The sequence below is a fragment of the Bos indicus x Bos taurus genome, chromosome 10 (assembly GCF_003369695.1).
Source record: "Bos indicus x Bos taurus breed Angus x Brahman F1 hybrid chromosome 10, Bos_hybrid_MaternalHap_v2.0, whole genome shotgun sequence".
Lineage (NCBI taxonomy): Eukaryota > Metazoa > Chordata > Mammalia > Artiodactyla > Bovidae > Bos > Bos indicus x Bos taurus.
In genome coordinates, this window is record NC_040085.1 from 78,090,188 (window position 1) to 78,110,094 (window position 19,907).

Below are 19,907 nucleotides of genomic sequence, written 5' to 3' on the forward strand. Positions count from 1 at the left end.
TCCAAATTTGGCCAAAAAAAAAAAAAAAAAAAAATATATATATATATATATATATACCTACAGATTCAAGAAGCTGAGCAAAGTCTGAAAAGGATAAACTCAAAGAAATCTACACCAAGACATATCAAAATCAAATTTCTGAAAACTAAAAACAAAAACTTTCAAAATCAATGAGAGAAAAATGACACCTTACTTTCAAGAGAAAATAATTTGAATGACAGCAGATTTCTCATCACAAACTACTGAGGCTGAAAGGAAGAAGCAAGACATTTTTTAAGTGTTAAAATAAAAGGACTCTCATCCCAGAATTTTATATCCAACAACAAAATAAATATCCTTCAAGGAATGAAGGGTGAAGCTCCCTGGTGGCCCAGTGGTTAGGACTCTGTGCGTCACTGCAGGGGGCACAGGTTTGATCCTGGGTCAGGGAACTAAGATCTCATATGTTGTGTGGGCATGGCCAAAAAAAAGACAAAAAAAAAAAAAAAAGGGAAAAACAGGAAAATCAGGACACTGTCAGAATAAGGAAAACTAAGAGTTGTTACTATCAGACCTACTTTAAAAGAATGGTTAAAGAAAACACTTAATCAGAAAGGAATTATAAAAGCAGGTGTCTTGGGACATCAGAAAGGAAGACGCGACAACAAAAGAGCAAAGATAGAGGAAATACAATAGACACTTGTCTTAAGTTTTCTAAATTATGATTGACAGTTGAAGCAAAAATTAGACGTCTGTCTGACGTGGTTTTGAGTGTATGTAGAGGAAATGTTTAAGATACTATACTACAAATGCAAGAGGGTGAAGGGACTTAAATGAAGAGAGAAGAGGTGGGTGTGACCATAAAGGGCAGGGCGAGGAAGACCTTTGTGGTGATGGAATAGTTTTGTATCTCAACTGTGGTGGTGGTTCCATAAATCTATACATGTGATAAAATGGCATCGAACTACACACATACATGCCACCAGTGTCACTTTTCTGGGTTTGATATTCTGCTATAATTCACAAGATATATCCCTTAGGGGACACTGGGTGAAGGGCACAAGGGGCTCTCTCTGTACTACATTTACAACTTCTGTCTATCTACAGTTATTTCAAGATAAAAAGTTAATTTAAAAAAGACAAGGCGATTACATAAAATAAAAAAAGTAAAACCTAATAAGTGAAAGCAAAAAATGAAACAAATAAATCCAACTGTGTATTGAGTTAGTACTACAAACACACTGAGGAGCTATTTCAAGCGACCTTAAAACACAGTAATTTGACTCTACATCCTTACAAAGAAATATGCTAAAGACAACAAAAAACTGCAAAGAAAGAAATAAAAACTTAAACCATCTCAGTCACCTTATTGCTGGTAGTCTCATTTTATTCTTATATTGTTGTGGGTCTATTGCAGAATAAAGCAAAAAAACTATGCTGGCATCATAAAGAGCCAGTATTCTTTTCAGTGTGGGAGAGAGGAGATAGAGAATGAAGATAGTTAAGTTAAAACTGGGTAAAACTGAATTGAATGGGCTATATCAGTAAATTTAACAATGTGTTTTCTCTTAAAAAGAGAAACAAGAAAAAAGAAACAAGAAATCATATTTCTTAGTTCTGCTCACTGAAAAGTCCTAGACTCAACAACCAGGCCAGGAGCAACAGGCGCCACCAGACTGTAGTCTCCAAATAATAGTCTTTCAAAGAGGAAATGGGGCTTCTTAAAGAAATGGCTGATTCAGGGTCTGGGGCAGGATGTGCATAAGATGAGCCTGAAACATCTGTCCCAGTATTAGGACAGCAAGAATGCTACAGAAACTACTAGGCTGTTTCAGCACACTAGCACTGGACATAAACCCTACTGTCCAAACTGAAAGTGAAAGTCGCTCAGTCCTGTCCAACTGTTTGTGACCCCATGGACTATACACGGCCCATGGAATTCTCCAGGCCAGAATCCTGGAGTGAGTAGCTTTTCCCTTCTTCAGGGGATCTTCCCAATCCAGGGATTGAACCCAGGTCTCCCACATTGCAGGCAGATTCTTTACCAGCTGAGTCACAAGGGAAGCCCAACAATACCGGAGTGGGTAGCCTATCCCTTCTCCAGCAGATCTTCCCCACCCGGGAATCAAACCGGGGTCTCCTGCATTGCAGGTAGATTCTTCACCAACTGAGCTGTCCAAAGATGGGGGCAATTTAAGCATTGATAAGAATAATAGCTGCAATGGATTAAAATTATCCAATATGTTTAAGTCTGTGGATTCATGATGGTACTCAAGATAATCATAATAACTTTATTGATCATCTTTGGAGAATACAAGGGAACCAGCTCATTATTTTGAAAACTGATAACTAAAGGGGGGAAATCATTTATCTGTACTTTCGTATGTGCACTATAACCCACAATAACCAAAATTTTAATAAGGAGATGCTTCTCTTTATAAATGATGTAGACCCAATAAATGAAGAAATAATGATAGCCTCAAATTGAATGTCATCCTTAATAAAGTAAAGCATCTAGGCAATTTTCATCAAGGGCTGCTAACATCAATAAAAGAGAAATACCCAGAACCCATGAGGCTCCTGATGAAAGCACACACCTCCACTTAGGAACTGTTCTTGCCCCAAAATTGAACCTGAATCTGTTTTTACCAATTCACAGGAATAACACCATGGGGATGCAATCACAAAATCCAGACGCTGGGAAACCCTACAGTGCAAACAACCCAGTTTCTTCCACAAGTAACAAGTGAGAGAGAGAGACCTACAGATTTAAAGAGACTTAAGAGACACATCAGCCAAGTTTAATGCAGAGGTCCTATTTGGATCCTGATTTCAATTACACAGAGAAATAAATGTTGTCATTTATAAATGATAAATAAATGTATCAACAAATATTTGATGCTATTAATGTCTCATTTTTAACTCTGAGTTTTGATAGATATGGCCGGTATGTTTATGTTCTTACCATTTAGAGATACAGACTGAAAAATTTACAGACGAAATAATATTGCTGTCTTGATTTGCTTCCAAATAACCTGGGTTCAAGGAGGAAAGTGGAAGGTGAGTATAAATGAAATGAATGGCTATGAGTTGATCACTGTTGGGGCTGGGTGAACAATACACAGAAATTCATTTTACCCTTCTCTCCACTTTTGCATGGCTTTGAAACCTTTTATAATAATTTTTTTTAATATGCCAATATAGAGCCAGAAAACTGTGTTAAATTACCTCCCTGATCTCCAGCCAGTGGTCTTTATTCTGTTCTCTGACGCCTAGAAGACTAGTATCACGGTAATAACAATAATAATAATAATAACATCAACAATAACAGGCAGCATTTTTGGCAAACATACTTCGTTGTTTTGGTCGCTTAATCACTAAGTTGTATCCAACTCTTTTGGGACCCCTGGACTGTGGCTCACCAGACTCCTCTGTCCATGAGATTTCCCAGGCAAGAATACTGGAGTAGATAGCCATTTTCTTCTTCAGGGGATCTTCCCAACCCAAGGATCAAACCCGCATCTCCTGCATTAGCAGGCAAATTCCTTACCACTGAGCCACCAGGGAAGCCTTAGTAATACTATGTGCCCAACACAGGTTATGAGTTGTTTATGAAGGTTTTCATTTAATCCTGACAAGGTCCCAAAGTAGGTACTATTAGTATCCCCATTTTACAGATGAAGACCCTGAGGGCAAGAGGTTTGATGACAAAGCTCAGCCTCAAACCAAAATCTGACTTCAGATTTCCAGCTCAGAACCACTAAGCTATACCAACACACAGAGTGAAAGGTGAAGCAGCTGTCATGGCCTTAGTCTTCCCTTTTAGGGATTAAACATCCCGAATTCTTTCCCTCTGCCCCTTCCTGCCAGTGTGGCTTCAATGTCCTGCATCATCCTCGGGGCACGTGCCAAGAGTTACAGAAGCAGTTGAGTTTCTTGAAAGTATTCCAGGCTCCCTGTACAGCCTGTCCCACCTCCACGCCCACCCAGGCTGCAGGGATTCTGGACAAACTCAGATCAGCCTGCATCCAGGCTGGGAGCCCGAACGTGAGCACACCCCAGGGGTGGCATGGCTCACCTGGGCCTCGATGCCTCTTCTCCATCCAGATGTAGCAGTTGTTCTGGGCCACCCCGGTCTGCGAGTCCAGGAATGGGAGGCGCACGCTGCGCTCTGCGCACAGGCGGGAGTTGTAACTCCGGCAGTGTTCAATGGCTTCCTTGTAGAACTGGTCCCCAAGCCTGCAGGGAGACAGAGTGCAGGGGAGGTAATGAGGCCAGGGAAAACCAGAACACACCCAGAAGGAAACTGAAGTCACCCACCCACCTGCCAAGGAAGATTTTGCTATTATGAAGACCAAGACAATGGGGATCAAGAGCTTTGGCAAGCAGCAGAATCCAACTCAGCTTCAGGTCTCCAACAGGTTCTATTTCCTGTACCAAATCCACCAGGGAACTTAGAGACCCCATTAACGGAGAAATTAGGACCCCGAGAATAAACCACCAGTAAAAGTAATATGGGGCTTCCCAGGTGGTGCCAGTGGTAAAGAACCTGCCTGCCAGTGCAAGAGACATAAGAGACTCAGGCTTGATCCCTGGGTCAGGAAGATCCCCCAGAGGAGGGCAACCCACTCCAGTACTCTTGCCTGGAGAATCTCCTGGACAGAGGAGCCTGATGGGCTACAGTCCATGGGGCTGCAAAGAGTTGAACACAACTGAAGTGACTGAGCACACACACAAGAGTAACATGTCCCTGTCCCAGGGAGCATGAGGTCCCCCTCCAGAAAGGAGGTAGCTCTGGTACAACCTTCTGCATGGGGTCTGCTAGGACATTCAGCTTCCAGAGGCCCCTGCCCCTTAACATGCCCCATTAGCCACACTTATTCCTCAGTGGTAACCAGCAAAGACACTCCAGATTGGACTGAAACCACCAGCGTGGATACAAAGACTTCCACTACAATAGAAGAGAAACACCCCATAGAAAAGACTAGAGGGTCAGAGGAAACACCCTGTAAACACAGAGCTATTATAGGGGCGAGGAGATGAAGAAGGACACGCACCGATCTTTTAAAGCCACACACTTGAAGAAGAATAACTTTCTGATAGAAAACAAATGAAAGAAGCATTTAAAGCAATAACAGCTGAATTTAGGGACTCAAAATAATTTGATTCCCAGAGTTTAATCCACAAATAGAAAGACCTTTCAGGTTTACTGGAGTGGTGATCTGATTAAGCCCAGTGAATTTTAGGTTCCTGAATCTTTGGTATCCTTGGGTGATGCTACTAATTTTTAAGATACTGTCCTTTTCAAAGACCAAAAACATAACATTGATATAATCGATCAAATGTAATAAAACACAATCAATAAGATCAAATACCTAACAAACCATAGGCACATGACAGAGGTGAATAAATGGTCCCAGGAATTGCAACTGTAATAACATAATGTCTACCAGGTAAAGGAGAAATTCTTAGAGAAGAGGAGGAGGAAAAGACAGAAGGAGGAGAGCCACAGGACTTGCAGAGCCAAAAGGGAGAATCAGATAGCTCATTTTGAAGGGACATTATGAATGCCCCTTTGTTTTGGTCTCTGGAGACACAGAGACATTAAAATGGGGGGTGGGGGGTGGTGGGGAGGTCTAAGTTTAAAATATTTCTTAACCAAAATATTTAGAGGAGCAAAAAAAAAATGTAAGTGGATTCTTCTGTCCTCTTTTATATTGAAGTGTTGTTGATGTATAATATTTTATGTTACAGGTGTGCAATATAGTGATTCACAATTTTTAAAGGTTATATTCCACTTACAAAATATTGGCTACACTCCCTGTATTGTACAGTATAACTCTGCAGTTTATTTTATATATAAAAGTTTATGCCTCTTAATTCCCTACCCCTGTCTTGCCCCTCTCTCCTCCCCTCTTCCCTCTGGTAACCACTAGCTTGTTCCCTTTATGTGTGAGTCTGCTGCTTTTTTTGTTCCACTCACTAGTTTGTTGTATTTTTTAGATTCCACATATAGGGAGTTATCACATAGTATTTGTCCTCTTACTCTTTTTTAAAAGTCAAAGTGTCAGATTCTACCAAAAAGTTTAAAGCAAATTCCTTATTCTGGGAGGATACAATCACTGAAGCTTCTGAGGCATCTTTTGGAAGCTACTTGTGGACAAACCTCCTTTTCTACCTCTGGGCATCTTCCCTCTCACAAGAACGGCAGAACAGCTCAGAAAGCATCTAGCAGTTGCAAAACCTAACTGTAATCAAATTATAATAGTCACCCAGCTGACAACGAATTGGGAGGGGGAATGAAAGCCCATCAGAATGCTGTAAAACAGAAATGCGCATAAGCTGATGTAATCAAAGTTAGTAACAAGGACCATGAGATTGATCAAAAATGAACAACTGTTTCCTGGGAAGCATTTGCGACTGTGTCCCTCCAGCTTAACTGCCTCCCTCTGCTAAGGCGATGCAGCTCACAGAACTGTTGAGGGCAGCTCGGACACACAGCCTGTCTGGGGTGTCCTGGGGGCTCCAGCTTCCCTCCACGGAACAGAGACCAGCCACATCACACGGATGAGAGTTGACAAGAACGCACAACCGAGAGCCGTCCTAAGCAAGGAGCCGCTATCTGGCTTCCCATGATCTTCTGACAGGCTGCCAAAAAAGATGTTAACTCTTCCAACTCCAGAAATTCTGCTGCAAGAGAACCCATGGAAGAAAGGAAGGAAGAGAAAGAAAGGGAGAAAGAAAAAAAAAACTGTACACTAAAACTCATCAACTGGAGAGAAGAGGGTTTCCATTTAGAAAAACAAACTTCTGGAAGCCAATACAAAAGAAATGTACAATACGATCCCAGATGAGACTTCTCTCGATGTGCCCGGAACTCATTTCTAACAGCGTCAATCCCAAAAAAGAGAAACAAGGAGGTGAACTTGCTGACAATGAGAAGTGCATTTGGCCAAGTCCATGCCCCACACCGAATGGAACGAAAAAGTCAAACAAAGTGGCTCGCTGGGTGAAAATTAATTTCATCTTAAATACTTTCCACTTTCATAACATGCAATGTTATTAGTAACAGGCATGCTGAGGGGGAATGTGTATTTTTAAATGTAATCTTTGTGTGAATGATACCTCTTTTATGTAAACACAAGAGATTTTCTGAGGACTGGAACAACTGTATTGAAGATTGAAGTTACAAAAATATGACAACCATCACCCTTTGCCATCGTCTCCAGGGAAGTCATTTTTAAACAGGCCAGGCGTTGGCAGAGATTCGGAAACAAAAGTTTAAAGCCTTTTTTAAGACACTGGAGGGGAAAAGAGACTTCACCCTTTGATAAATTCAAGCGGCACTTCTCCAAAAGTTAATTAGCCAAATCTGCACAGGGCTTGCTCTGTTCTCTAGAAGAAAATCAATGGCCAGTTCTCCCTAACCTGTGAAAAGCAAGTTAAACAGGAGAAGGGGAAAATGTCCTTTTCAGCATGGTATTTCTTTTTGTTACTGAAGTCCCAGGTGGCACTACTAGTAAAGAACCCACCTGCCAATGCAGGAGACCTAAAGGACACAGGTTCAGTCCCTGGGTTGGGAAGATCCCCTGCAGGAGGCCATGGCAACCTACTCCAATATTCTTGCCTGGAGAATCCCATGGCAGAGGAGCCTGGTGGGTTACAGTCCATGAGGTCCCGTAAGAGTCGGATGCAACTGAAACAACTCAGCACTCACAATTTCCGATGTTGTTTACAATGTTGTATTAGTTTTAAGTGTACAGCAAAGTGAGTCAGTTATACAGATACATATATATATATATCATAAATATATGTTATATATTTATATATATTCTTCTCCAGATTCTTTTCCATTATAGGTTGTTAGAAGATACTGAGTATAGCTCCCTGTGCTATACAGAAGCTCCTTGTTGTTTACCTCTTTTAAATGTAGTTGTATGTATATGTTAATCTCAGACACCTTATTTATCTCTTTCCCCACCCATATAGCATTTCTTTTTAGGAAAAAAAAAAATCCTACTTGATAGGATCCCAGGGGTGGGTGACATTTGCATGAAAGCCGCAAGGGGCAGAGGGAGCAGGGAAAGGCTGACAGTGAATGATTCACTTTGTGGAGTGGTGACCGGCGCACCCCGGGGTGGGTCAGGCATGGCCCAGCCTCAGCCATCACCTGTCTGCCCCAGACCGAGGGGCTAGACTTTCCCCCAGATGATAGATGTCTTGGGCTCGAAGAAGCTGGCACAAGGCACAGGAGAAGGATATTCTCATCAACACTGACTTTGGGCCACTCAAGGCTTCAGTCAGACGCAGGGAAGGCAGGGGGACAAACTGCTGGGCCCTCAGCCAGAGCAGGAACCCCCTGGCCTGAAGATTGGAGCAGAGCTGGCTGCAGTTCCGGGCCTTCGTGAGGGGCTCTGTGGGATCCTGAGCCATCCCTTCTGGAGGGGGAGAGCCATCCTACCTCTGAGAGCTTTCCAGGTGCCCTCCTTGAGCATATCTGTGGAGAAATGGATTCCAGGCGCCAAAGGGGATTCAGAGTGGAAAAAATAAGACTTCTCCAAAATGACTGCCGATGAGGCTCCACGTGTGATTTGCAGAGCCTGCCAGACCCCCTCTAAGACAGCAGCTCCTCATCCTCACGCTTCCACCTCCCTCTCTCGAAAACCACACCTGCTCTCTCCCTCTTTTTTTTTTGGCCATCCTCACGGGTAGATGGGATCTTAGTCCTCCGCGCCCCTGCCCCAACCCCACACCAGGGATTGAATCTGTGCCCCCTGCATCGAAAGCACAGAGTCTTAACCACTGGACCACCAGGGAAGTCCCCCACGTGTGCTCTTAGATTCCACGTCCACTGTCCTGAATGGGCTCTCAGCTCCGACCCTCCAACCCAGACCCCTGGGGCCCCCTCCCTCTTCAGGGTGCCCCCCTGTTCCCGTGTGCTGACCCGGGGATGGGTGTCCGGCCCTACCTCACACCTGCGTCCAAAAGCGAAGTCCTCACGTCGGACCGGAGCCTTGCTCCCTCCCCGGTCTCCAGGCTTTGAGGGGTGGCAGCGGGGACCTGAGAGAGCCCAGCCCTGCTTCTCCCAGGCCCGGTGTCCTTGGCTCTCCCCTGCCCTTGCTCGCGGCCAGCCCCGAATTCTTTCATGTCTCCAGCAGCTCCCCTGTCCTCTCTCCTTCCCTGCTCCATGGCCACGGGTCCCTTCTGGCTGTAAAAATCAGGACCTTGGCCCATCACAGCTATTTGTGCTCAGAAACAGAGATAAGCCAAGATAAGGAGGAGCCCGGGCCGTGGCAGGATCGCCGGCACCTGGCCTTTTCCTGCAGGCTCACTCAGCGGCCCACACATCCACAGCCGCCCCCCGCACACACACCCAGTAAAACTCAGCTCTGCCAACTTGCTGCCTTCCTCCTGTTTGCACTGAGACGTGTTTCACTCTGACGGTGGCGTGGAAATCGTCTCCCGTTTGTGTCATGTTTTGTAAGAACTAGCAAGCAGGGGACAATCTTTGGCAAGGTGTTGGGGGGAGCCTCTTCATTTTCCTCACAGTTAACTGTTCCTAAAGCTTCCCTTGAAAGAAAACCAAGTTTAGTGCTTGCTGTGGACTGAACCACGTCCCCCTGTCTCTGAAATTCAGGTGTTGATGCCACAATGGATGGGATTTGGAGATGGGACTTTGGGGAGGTAATTAGGTCATGAGAGTAGAGCACCCAAGATGGGATTCATGCCCTTATAAGAAGAGACACGAGAGTGCTCACTTCCTCTCCTCTCTCTCCTCTCTCCCTTCTCTCTCCTCTCTCCCCTCTCTCTCCTCTCTCTCTCTCCCCCTCTCTGTATCTCTCTCTCTCCTCTCTCACCTCTCTCCCCTCTCTCCTCTCTTACCTCTCTCTCCCCCCCTCTGTCTCTCTCTCTCTCTCTCTCTCTCTCTCTCCCTCTCTCTGCTCCCTCCTCTCTCTCTCCCCCCCCTCTCTCTCCCCTCTCCCCTCTCACTCTCTCCTCTTTCTCTCTCTCCTCTCTCTCTCTCTCCTCTCTCTCTCTCTCCTCTCTCTCTCCATGTCTCCTCTCCCCCAACCCTCCTGTCTCTCTCTGTCCTCTCTCTCTCCCCTCTCTCTCCCCTCCTCCCCCTCTCTCCTCTCTCTCTCCATCTCTCCTCTCCCCAACCCTCCTGTCTCTCTCTGTCCTCTCTCTCTCCCCTCTCTCTCCCCTCCTCCCCCTCTCTCCTCTCTCTCTCCCCCTCTCTGTATCTCTCTCTCTCCTCTCTCACCTCTCTCTCCTCTCTCTCCCTCTCTCTCTCTCTGTCTCTCCTCTCTCTTACCTCTCTCTCTCCCCTCTCTCCTCTCTCTCCTCTCTGTCTCTCTCTCTCCTCTCTCTCCCCTCTCTCCCCTCTCTCCTCTCTTACCTCTCTCTCCCCCCCTGTCTCTCTCTGCTCTCTCTCTCTCTCTCTCCCTCTCTCTGCTCCCTCCTCTCTCTCTCCCCCCGCTCTCTCCCCTCTCCCCTCTCACTCTCTCCTCTTTCTCTCTCTCTTCTCTCTCTCCTCTCTCTCTCTCCTCTCTCTCTCTCTCCTCTCTCTCTCCATGTCTCCTCTCCCCCAACCCTCCTGTCTCTCTCTGTCCTCTCTCTCTCCCCTCTCTCTCCCCTCCTCCCCCTCTCTCCTCTCTCTCTCCATCTCTCCTCTCCCCCAACCCTCCTGTCTCTCTCTGTCCTCTCTCTCCTCTCTCCCTCTGTGTGTGTGTGTGTGTCTCTCTCTGTCTCTGCCATGTGAAGACACAGCAAGAAACCAATTATCTGCAGCCTGAAAAGAGGGCCCTCACCAGACCTCACCTAGACCATGCTGCCACCCTGATCTCAGACTTTGCTGCCTCCAGAGCTGTGAGAAATAAATGTCTGTTGTTTAAGCCACCTACTCCATGGTCGTTTTGCTATAGCAGCCCCAGTTAAGACAGAGTTTCTTATATAAAACAAAGACTCAGGACTTCCCTGGTGGTGCAGTGGTTAAGAATACACCTTGCAATGGAGGCTCTGGGAAGGGGCTAGAAGGTAAAGCGTCTGCCTGCAGGGCAGGAGACCCGGGTTCGATCCCTGGGTCAGCAAGATGCCCTGGAGAAGGGAATGGCAACCCACTCCAGTATTCTTGCCTGGGAAATCCCTTGTACCCAGAAGCTTGGCAGGCTACAGTCCATGGGAGTCACAGTCAGACACGACTGACTAACTTTTACTTTCACTTTCACTTTGCAATGGAGGGGACGTGGGTTCCCTCCCCGGTCAGGGAACTAAGATCCCACATGCCACAGGGCAACTAAGCCAGTGCTCCACAACTACCGAGCCCCCGAGCTAAGAGTACTGAGCCTGAGTGCCACAACTAGAGAGAATCCGCAAAGCGCAACAAAGATCCCACATGCTGCAACTAAGACCCAACACAGCCAAATGCAATAAATAAATATTTCAGAATAAATAAATAAAATAGGAAGGGCTACAGAGTTGGATACAACTGAGCACACATTCACACAGAGAGAGAATGAGTAAGAGAGAGAATCAGTCCCCTTCCTCCTCATTCTGTCTTCTTCCAACAAAAATAATAATACTATTAATAATGTCACTTTCAACTCAACTCAGTGTTTAATATTTGTCTCCCCTACTAGACTATAAACTCCATGAGAGCAGGGCCACTACACACAGCCACTTAGTTTTTGCACTAAACCACACAAGGGGGTGTGTTTCATATTAAACTTCAGTGTGAACGGCACTCCCCGGAGCCCTGCATAGCTGGCCTTTTCACCGATTCACTTCCAACATCTGGCATGGAGCCCAGCACACAGTAGGTGCCCAAAACTCCTTGGTTGAATTGCTTTCAACAACTCATATATCACTCACTTATGGTAGATGTTTCCATCATAGCAGTAAAGTATAGGTTGGTGATTGAGATTATACAACTGTCTACTGGCAACCTTAAAAAATCAAAACAATGTCTGCAGGCACTTTCACTCAGTCCTCAGCATGACCCCCTGGTTATTTCAGCAGTCTACTGAATGCAGTCACTCCAACACTTTTCCTCCCCAGCTGACAAAAAGAAATCTCCCTCGTTCTCAGTCTTCAGTTTTGTACTCAGTACAGAAGCCATGTTGGCGCCCAAAGGTCCTAAGTTGCTCCACTGAGCTTCAAGGCCCTTGGAGAGTCTTGATATTGGGGTAGATCAGAGACTTGGAATCAGGCAGGGCTGAGTCCAGCTCCACGGCCCACTGGCTTCACAGCCCTGGGGTAAGTTACTTACCCTCCCTGAGCCTAAATTCTCCTTCCCACAATAAGCTCCTACTTCAGGTCTGAAATGATTATTAATAGATGAGATAGAACCTCTAACTCAGAGGTAACCAATGGTGATTCCTGATCCTTCCATCCAAGAGCAGTGTTCCCTGCCACTCAGGCCTCTGCCTGAGCCGGCTGACTGCCCTCCACGTGACACACACGCACACAACAGTCACACCGCGGCGTCTCTGAGGCTGGCAGGCACCCAGCCAAACCTCCATCCCAAGACATCTGGCAGCGGGGTGGCGAGGCCAGCCTCCAGCATCAAGGAGAGCAGAGTAGACCGCACAAGGATCGCAGGGATCAAAGCCTGCCCCAGGGCAGACACCACACCTGGCTCTGTCCCCAAGCCCAGCACAGAGCTTGCTGTGTTGGGTTGATGACGGAGGAATGAGTGAACGGGTGAATGAATAAATCCTTATCTGACCTTCCTGTGTATATGAAGCAGACAGGCCTTCCCTCAGTTCACTTCAGTCACTCAGTCATGTCTGACTCTTTGCGACCCCATGAACCGCAGCACGCCAGGCCTCCCTGTCCATCACCAACTCCCAGAGTCCACCCAAACCCATGTCCATTGAGTTAGTGATGCCATCCAACCATCTCATCCTCTGTCGTCCCCTTCTCCTCCCACCTTCAATCTCTCCCAGCATCAGGGTCTTTTCAAATGAGTCAGTTCTTCGCATCAGGTGGCCAAAGTATTGGAGTTTCAGCTTCAACATCAGTCCTTCCAATGAATATTTAGGACTGATTTCCTTTAGGATGGACTGGTTGGATCTCCTTGCAGTCCAAGGGACTCTCAAGAGTCTTCTCCAATACCACAGTTCAAAAGCATCAATTCTTCAGCACTCAGCTTTCTTTATAGTCCAACTCTCACATCCTACACATGACTGGAAACACCATAGCCTTGACTAGATGGACCTTTGTTGGCAAAGTAATGTCTCTGCTTTTTAATATGCTGTCTTTTTTAATATGCTGGTCATAACTTTCCTTACTTCCTTCCAATAACTAAGCATCTTTTAATTTCATGGCTGCAGTCACCATCTATAGTGATTTTGGAGCCCAAAAAAATAAAGTCTGACACTGTTTTCACTGTTTCTCTATTTGCAGTGAAGTGATGGGACCAGATGCCATGATCTTCATTTTCTGAATGTTGAGTTTTAAGCCAACTTTTTCACTCTCCTCTTTCACTTTCATCAACAGGCTCTTTAGTTCTTCTTCACTTTCTGCTATAAGGGTGGCATCATCTGCATATCTGAGGTTGATATTTCTCCCAGCAATCTTGATTCCAGCTTGTGCTTCATCCAGCCCAGAATTTCTCATGATATACTCTGCATGTAAGTTAAATAAGCATGGTGACAGTATATAGCCTTGACATACTCCTTTTCCTATTTGGAACCAGTCTGTTGTTCCATGTCCAGTTCTAACTGCTGCTTCCTGACCTGCATACAGATTTCTCAAGAGGCAGGTCAGGTGGTCAGGTCAGGCCTTCCCTGGACTCCAACAAAATACTTTACTCAGAACCCTCCCTCCCCACCTATCTGGAATTTTCTTGCCTCCTGTCCTCGGCCTGGCTGATCTCACCCTATTCAAGGGCTAGCTGAAGTCCTGTGTCTTCCAGGAAGCTTCCCCAGTTATTCCAGCCAGCGGTTCTTGCTCTCTGCCTCTCTCAGCTCCTTAATTGTCTCATTCATGTTTGGCCAGTCTCTACCACTGTCCTTCTTTCTCCCCACCCATCTTGAAGACAGGGACTAAGAGGTCTATACTTCGGTGCTATCCCCCACCAAGCACTGTGCTGAGAATGTAGAAGCTTGTGATAACTATGGATTGCTTGATGGAAGCGTCATGCCATCCTTAGCAAGCTCACGAAGTATCACAGCTGAGGGATGCGAGGGGGCCCTCTTTCTCCATATGAAAATGAGGTGAGCCTGAAGTTATGTGGCTTCTCCAGGGCACAGGATTAGGCATCTGAAAACAGAGATCCTGTAAGTTCAAATCCTACTGAATTCTCTTCATCCTCTTTAAAAAGGCCACTTCAGCTCTTGAGATTGTATTTCTCCATCTACAGCATTCACACCAAGATGCAGAACTAACCCTCCTCTTCTCTGAACTCCCTGAGTAGCTCGCTGAATGCCGTGCTGTGCTATCATCAGACCACCCCCAGGAAGACTTGCTCTGGTGATGCGGGAAACACCCCTTCTGTGCTTATCAAGAACGCCATCACCTCGCCTTCCAGAAGAATGATCTAGGGCAGTGGTTCTCAATCTTCGGTTCTGTGTCAGAATCAACACAGGCGGGAGGGTGGGTGGCAGTGTGAAATGTTGATGCCAGAGCGTGCACGTAATCCAGACATCTGGATATTTGACAGATCCCCCAGCGATTCAGAGAACAATGAAAATCGAGTTTTGGGTTTTCTTTAAGTACATTTATACTGTTTCTGTTTGTTTTTTAATTATGTATTTATTTGGCTGCATTGGGTCTTAGTGCGGCACGCAGGATTTCTGTTGGAGGCCCACGGACTCTCCAGTTGCGGTGCACGAGCTTAGTTGCTCCACAGCACGTGGGATCTTAGTTCCCTGACCAGAGATCGAACTCGAGTTCCCTACCTTGCAAGGCAGATTCTTAACCACTGGACCACCAGGGGAGGTCCCAAGACTCGCGGATTGAAGTACAGCTTCCCTAACCTGCAAAGCAAGGGCAGGAACAAGGGAGCCCTGTGATACCCGTCAGCCATGTTTTAATAGCAGAGTGCGAAACCCTGGTTAACTGACTTTAACTCAGCTTGTTTTGTTCCTGTGAGAGATGTTTTCAGGCAACAGGCATGGATTAACCTGGCAGCACTCAACTGCAGCCGACGAGTCCCACAGAAGTCCTCATCTCGCACAGAGCACCCACGAGACCTGGTTGAGGCAATTGTACAGAGATTCTGACTTCCTTAGAGTGGTCCCTCTGGAGGTGACCCTGACCTTCCTAACATCACAGGAAAGGCGTCTGGGGGCTGAGGGTATCGCCTTACAAAAGCCAAATCAGACGAAGAATCTGAACCCTAAAACGCCCATCATGGCCTAAAACGCCACTCAGTCTTGACGTTCAGGCCTGCTAGACCCAATAAATCGCTTTTCCGGCATCTACTCTGGTGAAGACTTTTCAGGGACTTATTATGCAAAGCTGCCTAAGCAAGACGGAATTTATATTGAACCTGGCCATGATTTCTGAGCTGCCACTGGGTGTTCTGATGACATACACAACTCAGGGTGGAAGTCAAGGGGCTGCCAAGGACAGGAGACTGGAGGCAGGAGGAAAACAGAGTGATTCCTTCCAGTAAATAATGGGAGGGTGGGGGCGGGGAGTCGGAAGAGGAGGATGCTCTGGGGAGGAAGAAGACCGCGCTTTTCTGGTGTCCAAGGTTTGCCTTTCAAATGGCATCCAGACGTGACAAAATAAATCTCTCCTCTGGAGCCTAAAGAATGTGTAGAATGCAACCAACTTTCAAAAGTGGGGGAGGGGGATGCTTTATTTAGGGTGAAGCATACTTAGAAAACACACACCCATCACATCCTCATTCATTGATTAAGCAAGTATCTTTAGTTTCTCTGGTTCATAGACTGAGTCCTCTCTGAAACCCCAGCTGTGTGCTGGGCACCAGCATGCTGTCTCCCGAGTGTGATTGCCAAGAGAAGCCGACCATGGATTAGAGTCAAGTCTTGGGCAAATACATCCTCAGACCCCATCTTTCCCGCTGGAGTAGAAGAGCCTCAGCGCTGCCCTCCCCAGTAAAAGGAATATTCGTCTGGCATTTAAAATACAGCCACAAAGAACACGTGCTCTGTAGTCAATTCTCAGTGCAGCAGACCAAGTGATCTTTTTAAAATGAAATCTGATCATGACATTCTCCTCCTTAAATCCCTCCAATGGCCTCAGTGCACTTAGAATATAATGTGAACAACTTCCTGTGGCTATGGGGCTGTGCCCAACTTTCCTCCTTCATCTTGTCTCCTGCCCCCTCGTCCCTGCACTTCTTCTGTCCCTCTAATAAACCAAAATCACCTCACCTCAGGACCTTTGCACATGCTTTTTCCTGTTTCTGGTATATGATTCTCCCAGATCTCGTGGCTGGCTTCTCTTTTATTTAATCTAGGGTAGCCCAACCTACTCTCCTCTTGTGCTAACCCTTACTATCTCATATTCTTTTTTTTTTTTTTTTCAAACTATCTATCACTCTCAAAAAAAGTCTTTCTGTTTTCTCTTGGCCTGCTGATCATTGCCACATAACAAAACTGTGAACCCTGGATGAGCAAGGTCTTTATCTCACTGCCTACAGCTGGATCCCCTACACATAACACAGGGTTGGCACATCGGAAATGCTCATCAGATAACGCTGAACAAATACAGAAAGATCCAGGCCAACCTGCAGCAGAGAGTTTGCAGGGTGTGGAAGCCCAGCCTTCTGGGGGACAAGAAGGTCAGTGCTAGGGAGAGGCTCCCAGCAATGCAAGAATCACACCAGCATCTTCTCACTTGTGATCTTCCCAATAGACTCAGCAGGTTAGACAGTGGGGGAGTCCACTATCCATGCCCAAATCCTGCTCATGACCCCACAATGCCACCTACACAACCCAAAGCCTGAAGAGAAGTGGGGCCAAGCGGATAAACGCTGCCATTCATGCCATCAGCCACTCCTTTCTACGCCCGAAAAAGGACATTCCAGGACTGATATCGGCACTGTAAAGCAGCAGTGGCCAGAACATGGTCTCCAGAGTAATTTGCTCCAGTTCCCTGAAAGGGACTCTCTCTGAATTAACCTCCTCTGCATGTTCTTTCTTACAGAGCAGATCCGTGTCCTCGTCCAGAGCCCAGAGCCCACGGGTGGTGGCCGGGGCAGGATCAGCATGGGGGTGGGGAAGCACCACTGGACGGGAAATCAATGGGAACCTGAAGGTCATCTGGAGGGCGCTGTCTCCCCATCATGCACCTGCTGGGATGGGATTTGTGGTCCTGACCCCGCTTGGGGGCCTCTGCCCTCCTGTCAGAGTTGGTTAAAATCAGCCTGCAGAAGCAAACGCCCTGCAGACCGAGTGATCTCTGGGCTGTCCTTCTAAGGGACGTCAAGCCGAACAAAGGAGAACCAAGTCTCATTTAACCTGCCGCAAGGTTGAGAGTCACCCCAATTTCTCTTGGCAGCCCCCTGGGAAAACTGTCTCAGGTCTGCTGTTTTTGGAGGCACAAAGCTGTAAACCTTTTAATAAGGACAGAACAAAGCCAGGCTAATATGACCAGCCTGTCCTGAAATTTAAATTCTCTGGTGGAAGAGGTAGAAATATCTTGAAAACTCAAAACCAAACTGAAAGGTGAGTGCACTCTAGAAATACCTAAATACCTCATGACCTCTACATCCCAGGATAATGACAAAGGACATCAAAACCTCCATCCTGCTTGAAGGAGGTCTGTTTTTCTTCCCATCCCTACAAGAATCAGGAAACATGAATGTGTTTAGAACCTGATTCTCCTTTCCTCATGGACCTATTTTCCCAAGTCCTCTCCCTTCCTTCCCTCCTCGCTACCTCCCTTCCTTCCTTCATTCCTTTTCCCCTCCCTTCCTCTCCTCCCATGCCTTTCCCCATTTTCTTCCCTCAGTCTTTCTACCTCATCAAGAGTCACTTAACATATAGGACGGGAGAAAAGCATTCAGGCCACATCCATAACCCAAAAGTTGAAGATGACTCTGGTATAAAAATGAGAATGAGGGACTCCCATGGCAGTCCAGTGGTTAAGAATCCAAGCTTCCGCTCTTTCCACCATCTTTCCGTGCTGCCAGAATGGTGCGCATGAATGTCCTGGCTGATGCTCTCAAGAGTATCAACAATGCCGAAAAGAGAGGCAAACGCCAGGTCCTTATTAGGCCGTGCTCCAAAGTCATCGTCAGGTTTCTAACAGTGATGATGAAGCATGGTTACATTGGCGAATTTGAAATCATTGATGATCACAGGGCTGGGAAAATTGTTGTGAACCTCACAGGCAGGCTAAATAAGTGTGGAGTGATCAGCCCTAGATTTGACGTGCAACTCAAAGATCTAGAAAAATGGCAGAATAACCTGCACCCATCCCATCAGTTTGGTTTCATTGTACTGACAACCTCAGCTGGCATCATGGACCATGAAGAAGCAAGACGAAAACATACAGGAGGGAAAATCCTTGGATTCTTTTTCTAGGGATGTAATACATACAAATAAAATGCCTCAGAGTGGGGAAAAAAAAAAGAATCCAAGCTTCCACTGCAGAGGGCAATTGGTTTGGTTCCTAGTCAGAGAACTAAGATCCTGCATGCCACACACAGTATGGCCAAAAAATAAAAATAAAAACTCTGAGCTTCTAAGATATCCTTCAAAAAATAAAATAAAATTTTTAAATGAAAAAAATAAAAATGAGGAAGAGACACCCTCTACATATTTACAGAGGAATGACAACATGATAATGATCATGGAAATAACAGGGGCAAGGTTTCCATTTACTGGGCACTCACTATGTATGCCAGGCACTGTTCCAAGCACTTCACACGCATAATCTCATTTCATCCTCACAACAACCCCATCTTAATATTTCCTCTTATTCCACAGGTTAGAAAACTGAGGCACAGAGAGTTTTAAGTGATGTGCCTAGGGTTTTAAGTGGCGCTGTGAAGACAGAAGCCCAGGCAATTTCAGTGCAGAAAACCTCATTCTTGGCCACTACACTATCGGCTCCAATGGGGACACCGCTACCGCTTCGCAGAGAGTAGAGCCTCCAGAACTAGAATGACTTGAGCAACACTTCCTTTTTGGAGGCATCTGGTTTCTCTAGCATCATCACCAGTTTGCTGGGTAATCTTAGTTGTTTCTCTTTGGGAGCCTCTGCACATAGTCCAGAGGTACCCTCCTGTAACAGAGTCATCCTCAGTAACTCCAGAAGTAAGGCGGGGGCTTTCCTGGTGGCTCAGTGGTGAGGAATCTGCAGGAGACGTGGGTTTGAGCCACCTTCCTGAGTCAGGAAGATCCCACATGCCATGGGGCAACTAAACCCACACGCCTCAATTACCAAAGCCCAAGCCCCCGAGAGGCCCATGCTCCACAACAAGAGAAAGCACCGCAGTGAGAAGCCCGATCACAACAACCAGAGAAAAGCCCTCGCAGCAACAAAGACCCAGAACGGCCAAAAATAAATGATTTTTTTTAAAGAAGTAGGTTTATGATGGGGTTGCCTGAGAAGATGCCATCAGAGAAATACAAAATATTACATATGTGGTCTTCTTGGGTGGTGCGGTAGTGGAGAATCTGACTGCAATGCAGGAGACTTGCGTTCAGTCCCTAGGTCAGGAAGATCCCCTGGAGAAGGAATAGCAACCCACTCCAGTGTTCTTGCCTGGGAAATCCCATGGACAGAGGAGCCTGGTAGGCTACACAAGAGTGTAGCTCCCCCGCCCCCTACAATGGAGTCACAAGAGTCAGACATGACTTAGCAACTAAACCACCATCACCACCACTGTGTGGTTTAGAAACCAAATGCATCCCAAAGGTAGACAGGTGGTTATGGCCTCTGAGAGGCCCTGTGGTTCTGAACATCCACTGCAGGAAGGAAAAGAAAGATGCCAGGTTATC

General features: G+C 46.4%; 1 protein-coding gene and 1 pseudogene across 3 annotated transcripts in view; one reads left to right on the forward strand and one right to left on the reverse strand.

Annotated features, from left to right (window-relative positions):
* The window catches only part of DPF3 (double PHD fingers 3), a 283,863-nt gene that overhangs the window by 164,065 nt on the left and 99,891 nt on the right, over positions 1 to 19,907 (reverse strand). For all 3 annotated transcript variants that reach the window (XR_003512825.1, XM_027552333.1, XM_027552334.1), the window contains exon 2: positions 4,058 to 4,218. Coding sequence is in view for 2 of the 3 variants with exons in the window: in XM_027552333.1 (XP_027408134.1) it covers positions 4,058 to 4,218 (161 nt within the window). In the remaining variant the exon portion in view is untranslated. The remainder of the gene's footprint in view (positions 1 to 4,057; positions 4,219 to 19,907) is intronic.
* On the forward strand, positions 18,064 to 18,518 carry LOC113899070 (annotated as a pseudogene).